This window comes from Aplysia californica, unplaced genomic scaffold, assembly GCF_000002075.1.
Source record: "Aplysia californica isolate F4 #8 unplaced genomic scaffold, AplCal3.0 scaffold00059, whole genome shotgun sequence".
Lineage (NCBI taxonomy): Eukaryota > Metazoa > Mollusca > Gastropoda > Aplysiida > Aplysiidae > Aplysia > Aplysia californica.
Window position 1 is genome coordinate 259,090 of NW_004797329.1, and position 12,764 is coordinate 271,853.

Below are 12,764 nucleotides of genomic sequence, written 5' to 3' on the forward strand. Positions count from 1 at the left end.
TCATTATAGGTTAAGGGCCTACTCACTGTCGGCTGACTGCCGTTAAAACGCGGTAAACGTAAGTAAAGAGAATAACTTTTCCAATTTTTGCACACGGGTCTAAAAGTTGGATGACCAACAGAATCTTAAAGTCCTTTTTACCCACAGAATTCTGTGATTTTACCTTATTCATAAAGGTCACCTCAACCTATTTCTTTATAGAGGTCGTGTCTTTGAACACGTCAATGTATCAGACAAGTAGACCTGTTCGAAAACTGGACTGATAGCCTAATGATAATGTTTGCACGTGACCCCCCCCCCCCCCCACACAAAATCACTAAATCAAACACATAAAATATCATGCATTAAGGGTTGCTTTACTTTCTTGAATGCTGATTCCCCTTTGCAGGATTCGCGTATCGTGCCTTTTTTTGGTTTGTTTTGTTAAGTTAATTGTGTGCGTTTTACATAATATGAGCGCATGGGACACATTTGGCATTTTCAGTTTGGTAGAACATTAATTTTGAATTTTGCCAAGGGGGTGGCCGAAGCCACTTATTAACTTCAGGATCACCAATGGATCTTTAACGTGCGCAACTTGCACACGGGACCTCCGGGATTTTTTCGCCCATATCCGGGAAGGCTAGGCTCCCTCAAATCATGTCCCACAATGAACTCCATAGCCTATAGTGGGACACTGTGGGCCTACGTATTTGCTCGACAAGTTGTTTTTGTCTTGATTGTAGTGGGGTGATTTTGGTTTAACAGGTGTGGAGAAAACATATGTAGTCTAAAACCCACAGAGCATTTTTAATTCGAAAAGGGGGGCAGAACAGGGCGAAAGAGGCGAATTATGATGTTTTTGTTTTCTTTTTTTGTTTTGTTGTTTTTTTGTTGTTGTTGTTTTTTTTTTGGGGGGGGGGCAGGGTTGCAAAGTAGTTTAACGCCCTTATACTTGACAAAATAAACAACGACATAGGCCTACTGAAGGTGTCATCTCAGGCTCAAGAGTTGAGTGTATTATAATGACCCACCATTGTTTATGGTCACACACTCCTGCATACATGTCATAATCTGCCCAGTCGATTTCTTTCATCTTTGATGTTGATGGTTTACATTATTTCGAGCATTGTCCACCCTTACTAGCCCATGTGCCCTACATCTGGTGTCCGCCTATTTGCTTCATAAATGGTTGGGTGGCAGTTTATATGACCAAAGTACAATGAATTGTATTTTTCTCCGTTTGAATTTGTTTAGCGGCGTATGTCACAGCATGCCTGTGTGATCTTGTCTGAACAAGACAAACCCTGGCACACTTTATCATCATTATTTGGCTTTTTTTTTTCTTTCAAGCCAATTCTGTCCATTCTGCGGTAGCACCACATTTCAAACACAAATTTTTTTTCTTTGTTTGTCCAGATATCAGTCTCCGCGTCATCATAATAATATTGCCTTTCTCACCCTGGATCAGGGTAAAGACCACGACTAACAAGTATGTTCTTCCTTTCTCTGTCCTCGGCTAGCTTCTTATGATTTTATCCCATGCCTTCCCACTCTTCTGCACATCCTTCTTTTTGTGCCCTTCTCCAGGTTCATGTAGAATATACCCTTCCCCTTGACCTCTAAAAAATATTTTAAAATTACAGAAGCACAAGCGAACACGTTTCAGTGTCATACCAACTTCTTTGTTAAAAGGTAGAGTAAAAGTGTGTACTTGGCAGATTGTACACTTGTTGTTCTTACAATACTTCAATATTATTTTATTTCTTATGCACTTCTGCCATCTTCAGTAATTATCATCCCAAGATGTTTGAATTGATACTTACTGTTTGTAGACCAAACACAAAAGATCACATTAAATATCTCACATAGATATTTCTATTCATTGAAATTAATTATTACAGTATGTGAGATTTCAATAAGTTGATCTTAAAAAAATCTCTTTTCATTTGAACTATATGTCACACAGCATCTCTTTAATTGATCTTGATATCAGTTTTGGATATCAACAAAGGCAAGTGTTCTTACAGGGCTCAACTATTTGAAAAAGTACTTTAAGAAGAATTAATCATATAGACAAACACTACCAATGTCTTCAGATTTTGCAATGAACAGCTCATTGTATTTAAATTGCTTCTCTTACAATTCATTTTCTACATCTGCACCCTCTTGTCCATTAACAAATAAAGAAAGAAGACAAACAATATTTGAGAAAGCAGAAATATTTCCTTTATCTTTAATGGGTCTTCAAAATTAAAAAAACTCCACAAGTTCTTCTCATGGGACAGTACATATGGGTATCATTAGTAGTGATCTGATACTGCGCTGATTTATTTCAATCTCTTTTATTTATGATTAATTGTAAAAGTGCCAAATCTATTTGTTTCAACAAAAATAATGTTAACTAATGAAAACAAAAAAAATTACTTTCCAGTAACCTAAAGCAATTTCACTGCATTAAAGACATAATAACAAAAAATAATTCTACAGCAATTCAGCAGCTATTGTGAAAGAAAAAAAACCCAAAATCATTGCTTTTATTGTCACTTCAATTCTGATTAAAGGAAGACGCAATACATTTACATGTGAAGACAACAGAGGAAAAAAATAGCAGTCTCATTTTTTATTATTTTTTACATATACTCAGAAGGGACTTCAAGACAATACAGTACTACACTTTAACACAACACATTATTTTAAGGGGGAAAAAAGGCATGATCCGTTTAAAACAGAAGGAAGAAAATTTTAGATCCTTTGGTGGATTTTGATTCCAAAATTTTAAACTACGATTTCTCAAAGTCACAATGAAATGTTTTTTTCCCTGTAGTCTTCAAATAGAGACAGCACACTAAAACATTGACAAATGCATTTGTGGTTGCCTTTATCATCAGTACGGGCAGCCAAAAGAAATGCCATTGCTGAAAGAAGTGTACTGTGTAGGGTCGTAGACTTTTAGGCCACCACCCGATGTGACATCCACAGATAAGATGCATCCCTGTAAACTGGACTTGACTGCATCAGCTGGGATAGCAGCAGATTGGCCTACAGATCACAGACAATTCAAGAGTTTTATTATCACATGAATGAAAGGTACAGTGAATGAAAGACCAACAAGAGTAAAAATGTTTATGCTGCAAGTAGAAAGGATGAAAAACATTACTACTGTGCCAGTAACACAGACCCAGGGTAGAATCTTTCCAAACCTGTTTCTTACCTTAAAAGTTGGGAAGAGTTTCATTTATCCTTTGAGCCCTAGCCATCAGTATACTGGTGGTGCATAAAATTGCCCATATGCCTAGCCACTAGTACACTGATGAGTGAGACCCTATCGCATTATGTGATGTATTAATTGACCAGTAAAGACATCTGCACTACATTTACTTCAGCTAAGGCCTTGTCAAGATGTCTGCATGATTCCATGTGGAAGTCATGAGCATGTAGTAGAATGAAAAATTTGGCAATTTTCAGCATGAAATGTGTGGGTTGCCAATCCGGCACGTCTAGAACAAAACGAGAACATAATCCTGCGTTTACTAAACAAGATGTTATCAATTATTTTGAAGATAAAGTATAGGTAGGCCACTAAGCTCTTATCTGCACGCAAAGTTTCGAGTCATTATTTATTACAGCTTTTGAAATACAAACATTCAAACTTAGTATAGGCATGAATCACTCAGGAGCTCAGGCAGAGGGGCACGGTAGCCTCAGGCGATTAGGGCTAAAACGATTAAAAGCTGTTGGCCACGGTATTTTATTGGAGACAGGTTATAATTTGAAACTGAAATACTCAACTTGAACACATAATATTGAAACGCTGTAAAAATTGAAACTTAAATCAAAACTGACACAATAGAGGCCGAGAAGATAGGTACTTTTTCAATTTTTGTGTGTTCTGCGTAATAAATTTTTTAAAAAACGTGTAGGCCTACTCCATGTTATTTCCACGTGCTCTTTTTTCACCTTTCGTTCAATTGGTTTCTCACGAACATTATGAATTTGAGATTCAAGTCACCCAATGTCATGTTTTCCAAGGTTCCAATGCAGTAGCGTCCCTTTTGACATTTTGCAAAAGACGTGAATTCACAATTTTTTTTTATATAAATCAAGAAAATGGCAAATTCAAGTAGCACATGTAAACAACCTGGTATACAGTAGGTCACTTTAAAGGTTAGGCTCCCAACAAAATGCTTTGGGTAAAAAAAAAAGAGAAAAAACGAGCTAAAAAACAGACAATGCACCGAAGTAACTATCCCAAAACAGAATTGCATTGTATAGATATGGAAGTTTATCACTCCACCACTGGTGAGTCTGGACCTCCTCCTGGTGTTGGAGCAGGTCTACTTGATTGAAGTCTCTTACCAACTCCCTTCTCAACCCACTGGGAGAGAGGAAAACTCTTTCATCATCTGATTAACCATTTCTTTGCCTTAGGACATACAAACGTTCATGGTTTGTTACGAAAATACTTAATATTAAATTTTGTGCTGTACTCTAGATGCCACGGAAATTGACAAAATTTGTTGTTATTGGTTGCTATAACATTGCATGCATGTCCCATTAATCATTCAGCTCTAATTCTTCTGTATGGAGATTTATCCACATGCACAGCGTGAGGATTCGTATTTGGACATTTTTTTTATAATGTGCTTTTCGGTAGGCCTACCAAATTTGCTTGTAATGCTTTACTGCTAGTACTAGTATTGCAAGCAATTGATAAACACAGGTCTAGTCCTGCACACGGAAGCATGCTCTTGCAAATTGTAAACATCAAAATGACTGAAAAAAGGCAGCAAATTTCACTTTTTTGAATAAGGTAGGCTATTTGCTAGTTATTATTCAAAATTATAGGGAAAACGAGTAAATAGTAGATGAAGATGACACTATAGAAGACCCGGGTCCAATTACCAAATATGTCATGAGTGGGTCAGAACCAGACAATGAGTCCACTAACACTGATTCTGCTCTCCAGGCTAACAAGCTCAAATTGAGAATTGGTGCCGACAGAAGGAACACATTCTCCCTGGCAATGAACGGGTTAAATGACAAACAAATACAAATGATAAAAAAGCAGAACAGACAAACCATTACAGCTGACTTACTTGAGCTGCCACCAATAAAGAATTGGTAAGAATCTACTGGAACAATAGCATGGCTCAATGGTATGTTAGCCCTTCCACGTATCACACCATCAACTGAGGAAAGAATGGAGGGTGGGTAATAGATAAAATAAGATAATATACATCTTTATTATCCAGATCCTGGCACTTTGGTTTTTCTGTTTCACCACATGTACACACACACACACACACACACACACACTGGAGCACTGGTTATCATTCTTGACAATAACAATGTAACAAGTAAATCTACATTGCAGAAATTCAATGATAAAACAGGAGATTTAGACACAACAAGTTCACTAAACTACTTAATTATTCAAGTTTAAAGCACTGACCATCAAATATCACGATACCGTTTGCTCTACAATAATGCTACCAACCTGTGAGAGTTGCTTCTCTGGTGTGCAACTCCAAGATAAGGTAGTGCGGCTGGTTGTCACAGATACCGAGGGATGACACGAGTGGTAAAGTCAGAGGCTCAGTGACACCATTATATGATGGATACAGGTGTAGCCGCACCTGGAAAGTGATGAGAAAACCAATGCAAATTGCGCAATCAGAGTGTACATGATGAAATTCTGATATTTAAAAACTATACTATATTCAGCTAAAAGAGGAAGTCGATGATCGGAGCAAGAATAAAATCCTTAACATGTTCTAAAGAGTGATTCAAAAGCAAGAAAAAAGCTGAATAAGTGTTATAGTGCAGACTTAGCTCTTATTTTTAAAAATTCAAGAACAGTTTATCAGTTTTGGCTTCTTGTCATCAGCTACTCACATTGTACAGAAATATGGAGCAGAAAGGAAAGTGTTAACACAAAGACACAGGTAAAAATTTGGTAAACATATTTCAGTAGGCCTACATGCTTTAGTTTCTTTTCTTTTCTTTTTATGTGTTATGGATATATCGGAACCCCCCCCCCCCCCCCCCCCCCCAAACCCCACTTTTATTTCAGGAATGAGAGTACAAAAAGACCTAAGGAAAGATATGAGCAAAGAAAGGAAAACAACATCTACCTACCTGCTGATCCAATACATCAAGGACAATAAACTGTCCAGAAGCTGGTTTATAGAGCATTATAAGAAGACCAGAGGCAGATGACGTTGTCAGCCTCAGTCCAACCTTGATAAAGTTATCCACATTGACCAAACCTGTTGGCAATTTGAAAACATGAAGAGTGTTATCATACAGAAAGGCCATTTCTTCACCCTTTCAAATGATTAATCGCACTTCAAAGAACATATAGAAAATTTACATGCTTACGACATAAAAACATCAAGCCATGGATGACGGTTGAACAGGTCGCAGGAAAGAAACTAATCTATCATTAATCATATATAATCCCATATTTAGGCAGACAAACCCCCCCATTTTAGGAAAGGGAATAAGGGGCTGCTCTGGTGAGTTGAGACGTTTGTGATAATTAGTAATTGCTTGTGATTATTTCCTTTACTTTTCTCTTAGCAAGGTCTATACCTTCTCTTCCTCCTTGGATATTAAAGGTCATCAACAGTTTATGATTGACAAACTATTAATTATTACTGTTATTGTTGTTATTATTATCATTATTATAACCCCATTAACCTCAATCATTAAACTTGTCAGTATTTTTTACAGTTTATGAATATTATAGTAGAAAGCTATATATCTTGAAAGCATTCTATAAATTATACTGCATCAGAAAAATGCGAGCTTGATGCCGCCCATAAAAACTCATTTTTCTTTGTCAATTTACACCGCAGTTGAGAGGCTATAAACTGCCCAGTTGCTCAATGACCCTTTAAACAAATGTTGGGGCCTTCCTCTAAAAGGCAAGACAGCCCTGCTACCTTATCAGCTCATCATTTTGCTAGATCTTTGTTAAGGTCACACTGGAAGGAATGAAATGAACTAAATAAAAACACAAATTGCTTGTCCCGCCAAGAACAAGTGATTATCTTCAGACTAACAACACATCCCACAAGACCCATACAACAGATACGTACATATATTTTAAATTAGTAGGCCTACAATCTCCAAAATGTCAATGTAAAAAAGTGAACCAAACTGTGGAACATACTCTCCAGCAGTGCAGGACACACAAGGTCCTGAGACAGGAACTGTGGCCAAACCCATCACCACTACAGGAGAAGCTGTAGGAGTCAACAGAAGTAATGAGCAGGACAGCCCAGTTTATGATAGATACTGAACTTCCAAATTCAAGTGTGATGTGACCGAGAAGAAGAAGAAAAGCAAATAGCTTACCTAATCCCAGGTAGGAATTGACACCAGACAGTGATACTCCATAGTACACATTCAGGGGTGCTTGATGGAAAACTTTGCGGTCCAGGTCACTGCAAATAGTAATTAAAATAACTTTGAAAAGACTAACTAAATTTTTATAATGGGGTTTTGGATTTCAATTGCAAGGACACAAATCTTTCCATACTGAAAGAGCCTCTATCTGTTTGACCATCAGTTAAGACAAGTTTAAGACCAATGTGACTTCTCATCAGAAAAACTGTGGAAAGCTGTTTGAACATCACTAATCAAAAGCTTGTCAAATATAATAATCTAAAAAGGCAACTTGTGGAAAACAAATAAATGAACAAAACCAAATACACTTGACAAAAACGCAAATACTGTTACTGTTGAAAGTAAATTTTGGAGGTCATTTAATCAGAAAGCAAGCTTTTAACATTACTCCCATCTTAAGCCCCTGAAATGAAAACTCACTCCATAATTTATACAGTGGAACTCGGATTTAACGAGCTTGGATTCAACGAGAACTCGGATTCAACGAGAGGAGATAGATTCCCCGATTTTTTCTTCTTTAAAATCAATAAAAGTAACCCGGATTCAACGAGCACTTAAATCAGCTAGCTCGGATTCAACGAGGTCGCTTCCAGGGGGAACAGCCCCCACAGACGTGGCTTCGCTCATTTTTCTCCAAGAATGAACTTTATCTATTCCCGGAAACCATTCATTGCTCCTGCATCGTGAACTATTGTTCACTTAGTCGATTGAATGCCACCAATCAGCAGCCTTTTTTCATACTATACCAACACATGTGCTGTTGGCACACGCAAGTGTATACTCTGACGTATGTCGGGGTTTGATGGGCGGCCTGTACACATGTGACTGTGTCGGGGAGGGGCACCAGCGGTCCGGGCATTGAACATCGCAGATACAAACGCGTCATTATCTTTTTTCCCCCTCAGCAACTGATCATTATTATATAAGCTAGTATTGACGTAAATCTATGTAATGAATTGAGGGCTGGTCTAAGGAATCAAAAGTTGCCGTGTGCTAGGCTCAACACAGCAACACAACTTTTTGGCAAACGATCGAGATGACACAGGCGTGCATTTGAACGAATTGGTCTTTTTTTTTTACACAGCTCATCATATGCAGGCATTTCAGGCACTACTTGTTACTTCTCTTTACACATTATGTGCTCAGTGCCTGTAATAATCTACACAAAACCTCATGTTTGCTATTACGAACACTCGGATTCAACGAGGTTTTAGGTCAGGCCCGAGTTGTTGTCATAGGTGTCAGCTGAACGCTTAACATACGAGATATTACCTGAAATTCAATCTCTGTTGTTTTGGATCCAGTCGAAGGACCAAAGACTTTATTGCTCCAGCAAAGTACGTTTTGTCCACCTGAAATGGTAAGCAATGGATTGATCACACAGTTCGAGAGGTAAGTAACAGTACTGATTAATTATTCAAGAAACTAATGACCTCTTGTAATAGGGATTTCTATGAGAAACAGAAGTAAACAATCTTTTGCAAAGATACCCCCAATATTTAATACTTTCTCTACGGCTGCCATTTCAATTAAATAATGCGCTGACAAACAAAGGGAAACCGTGTAACTTCCTACGGCTTTTACATCAGAGGAAGTTCTTCAATTGTATATTTCTGAGGTGAGAGATGGGAAGCTATAAAACATGATGCATCACCATAAGAAAAAAATCAAGCGAAGAAAGGCTTACCTGTGTTTTGAGATCATCTGGCAAGGCAGAGAGGGCAGTGTTGTAGCCTGACATACCAGCCACATTGACTCCATTACTAGGGGGGATGTTGATTTGTGACAGGGTGTCAGGATTCTCTTTGTTGTTCACGTAGTCTTTGCCCGACTCAAGAGCAACGTAGTCATTGATCTTAATGACACTCAGCTTGGGAAAAAAAGAAACACTTTCGTTAAGTGCAAGTGATGAACAAGATCACATAGTGCTCCTAAATAACACAAATTCGTTTTTGATGCTGGAAACAAACGTGGTACAAAAATGCATCCTATATTCACCTATCAATAATCCAATAAACATTTCCTCAAAGTGTTTAATGTAAATAAGTCTTTTGATGTTTAGCAAAGTGGAATTATATTACGATGCAAGCACACTAATTTCAAAATTGACCAACTCCTCTTGAAATAGTATAAGATCTGTCTTCAGAACATCAGTGTGAAAGCTCTTACATGTATTAGCAAAAACAAGCTTTCATATTTATTCCTTTCCCTTATATTCACACAAAAACTGTCGATTTTTAGATCATAATAATATTACTTTTAGTTTCTTCCAAAACATTTCTTAAGGGTAAATCTCAAAGTGGCTTGAGCCAGTATGACATGATGTTGTGGCTTAATGTTTAGGTAAGCTGAGAAGAACAAACTGCAACTGGAAAAATATGTTTAATTTCATTTGTCATAAATTTTATTTTATCAGTCACCAAAACCAGCATCTGTGGTGCAGTGGTAAAGCACTTTGTTGTGGCAATCAGGAGACCTAAGTTCAATTTCCAAAAGGGGAGAACATTTTAATAAAGCATCTCAGTCTTTTTGCTGGGATGTTCTATCCCTGTCAGCCCAGGTTGGCCCTGACAGGCAGGGGTGGAAGCCTGCCTCCTAAATGATCTAAATTTTATTGATGGAGGGTGTAAAAAACCCTACATTTACCAAAACAAAAAACTAAAACTAACCCCCCCCCCCCCCTACATTTACCAAAACAAAAAACTTTAAAAAACCCCAACACCAAAGGCACCTCATGGTATTGTGCATCGTTGTATCGATCCAAGAGCTGTGCTTGGCGCTCCTCTCCTAGAGAGGACTTGAGCCGTAGATGGATGTATCCATTGGACAAATACAAGATGATGTACTGGGTAGGGCTGCTCAAGGCATTGGCAACATACAGAAGCACACCGTCTGCTTTGAATGTGATGAACTCTACGTTCAGACGGAAGCTGAAAGAAATTTACATCTTTATGAGAAGACCAAAAAAAAAGCATGCGTCAAAGAAATATATTTCAGCAGCTAAAAGCATACTTTTTACACACAAAAAAAGAACAACATATTGTCTGCACCATTCTACAACTGTTTAAAGCTTAATCCTTTTTTAAAATTGAATTTTGAGAAAATAAAGAAAAAGAAAGTGTCAAAATCAGAACCTCATCTTGGGCACTCTTTATTCATCAAAGTAAGAGTTAAGTTAAACACTCCAAACAGTGACAATGCCTGTTCTTAATTAAAGTCCTTATATTTGCTAAAAAGTAGCACACTGAATGGAGCCGAAAGCACACCTTTCAGCAAAATAGCTCTGGAGCAGATCCCCAGTGACAAGTCGGTCCCACACAATATCCTTGGATCCATCAATGAGGATAGCCTCGTCCAGTGGCATCAGCTGCGGGACTGCAGGAGCGACACAGACGACGGGAGGGGTCTCGGTCACCACCGGAGGGGCAGGGGTCGAACCTGGCGGAGCTGGGATGCCAGCTAGTGATATGTCCTTGTAACTGACAATACTGTCTTGAAAGTACCTCCTGGGAAAGGGAGAACAGATGAGTAAATGGACTGATTGGTGGAATGATAGATTGAAGGATGGGTAGACGGATGAATGAATGAATAGATGGATGTACATCTGAATGAATTGATGGATTGAAAAAAACCCAGATGGATGGATGAATAAGAGATGGATGGATGGATGGATGGACAGACAAATGCACACATGGGTAGATACATAAAACAGTTAAATGGTTGTTAGGAGGAATAAACTGTAACTGTAAGTAAGAAAGAAAATGCTGGAGAATAATGCGTAAATAAGGTAATATACTGGAGTACCTGAAGAAAAAGATTCTGACTAAAAAAGATCTCCCCACTTCTTGACACTGAACTGGAAAAAAAGGCTTAATTTTGCTAACTTGCCTGCTCCCTGTTCAAAGAGACAGCTGAACATTAACTTAGAATGTAGCCTAATTGAAAAATATTTTCGTTCAAACAAATCCCAATTTTATTGAACTATGTGTTACATTTCAGTAAAATGTACGACATTTATAATTCATGCTATTTTCAAAGAAGTCTCTTCTGTAAAATGAGTATGTTTTTATATGATGTGGGCCAATGGCCTTAAACACTGAATTACATATAAAACACCTACCTACTTTCCTGCCTATCTACCTAGAAAATAAAAATATCTGATCACTCTTAAAATTTTTCGCGAAGCAAAAATGTGAACTTTCATTTTTAGACATCTCAACACATGTATCTTTGATGCTGATCCGATGTCACATTGTTCCTGTTCAATCAGTCTAAATAGCACAAGCAGGCCTAGGGACACAAATAGTCTGTGTGTGGTTCCACTAAGAGAAGGTACATTTCTTCCGCCCATCTCTTCTTATGGTAACTTCTACAGCACAACCTTTCTGTTGCAGGGGGATATTTTCTCACTGGTCACTAGCAACAGCGTCTTCAACCTCGCTCTTTTTATTGCCGATCTATTCACAAAGATCTAGCCCAGCAAGAAATAGATTCCTAAAGCAGCAGAACATACAGGGCTGCTTTCAAACTGACTTATCTATAATTTAGTTTTTGTAAGAGTTTCACGGCACTTGCAACACAATAAGGTCATATAAGCGCCGAGGATTAGAGGTGTTACTAGAGAGTAACAAACACAAAATAGAAGGAGGGGAGATATAGAAGATAGATTTTTGATAGGAAAGAAGGAGCAAACCACACCAGAGCACCTACCAACCATCCACTGACTTATCTATACATCTAGTAGGGAGCTAACTCCAGCAAAAGAAAACAGCAAAATAGATTGTTAGAGGCGCTACCAACCAACCTGCCATTGAGGTACAAGGCATTACTTCCTCCAATCAAAGACTTTCGAGCCGGGAGCTCTGGCAGAAGAGTGACACCCCCTGTGACTCCTCCCACGTATAGCGTTGCTGTCAGCGGGAAAGTCAGGAAGTTGGAATTCAGGGTCTGGGCGGGTTCCTCAAATACAATTCCATCTATCCTCATCGTTACACTGGGGAAAGAGGAAAAACTTCATTAAGAAATGTCATCACAATCAACAATAATAGAGTTCATTTCTATCACAGTTCACAGCCACTTAATGGTGACTCAAGGAGATTAACAATATTATTCACAACCAGACAAACTGAACACATGTAAAACACACTTTACACAAACACAGCTACTACATCATGCTGCTGATCAGCTGACTTCCCTCTCTTTCTTTACTACTTCTCTCTTTCTCTTTTTCTCCCTTTCTCTCTCACACACCTACATACATCTACCAAGACACAGAAATTTTCTCCGCATATATATCTTTCTCTTTCACTCTATTTTTCTCTCACTCTATTTCTCTTTCTCCCTCTCTCTCTCTCTCTCCCTCTCTCTCC

At 38.2% G+C, this 12,764-nt stretch overlaps 1 protein-coding gene across 1 annotated transcript in view; it reads right to left on the minus strand.

Annotated features, from left to right (window-relative positions):
- Positions 1-2,185: 2,185 nt before the first annotated feature.
- LOC101863004 (laminin subunit alpha-2) overlaps positions 2,186-12,764 on the minus strand; it is a 46,549-nt gene continuing 35,970 nt past the window's right edge. Inside the window, exons 31-40 of the mRNA XM_013079655.2 lie at positions 12,200-12,388; positions 10,662-10,901; positions 10,127-10,325; positions 9,083-9,265; positions 8,668-8,747; positions 7,345-7,433; positions 6,121-6,251; positions 5,480-5,618; positions 5,079-5,171; positions 2,186-3,021 (exon numbers count right to left, since the gene is read on the minus strand). Of these exons, the coding sequence (XP_012935109.2) occupies positions 2,867-3,021; positions 5,079-5,171; positions 5,480-5,618; positions 6,121-6,251; positions 7,345-7,433; positions 8,668-8,747; positions 9,083-9,265; positions 10,127-10,325; positions 10,662-10,901; positions 12,200-12,388 (1,498 nt within the window). The 3' untranslated portion in view covers positions 2,186-2,866. The remainder of the gene's footprint in view (positions 3,022-5,078; positions 5,172-5,479; positions 5,619-6,120; positions 6,252-7,344; positions 7,434-8,667; positions 8,748-9,082; positions 9,266-10,126; positions 10,326-10,661; positions 10,902-12,199; positions 12,389-12,764) is intronic.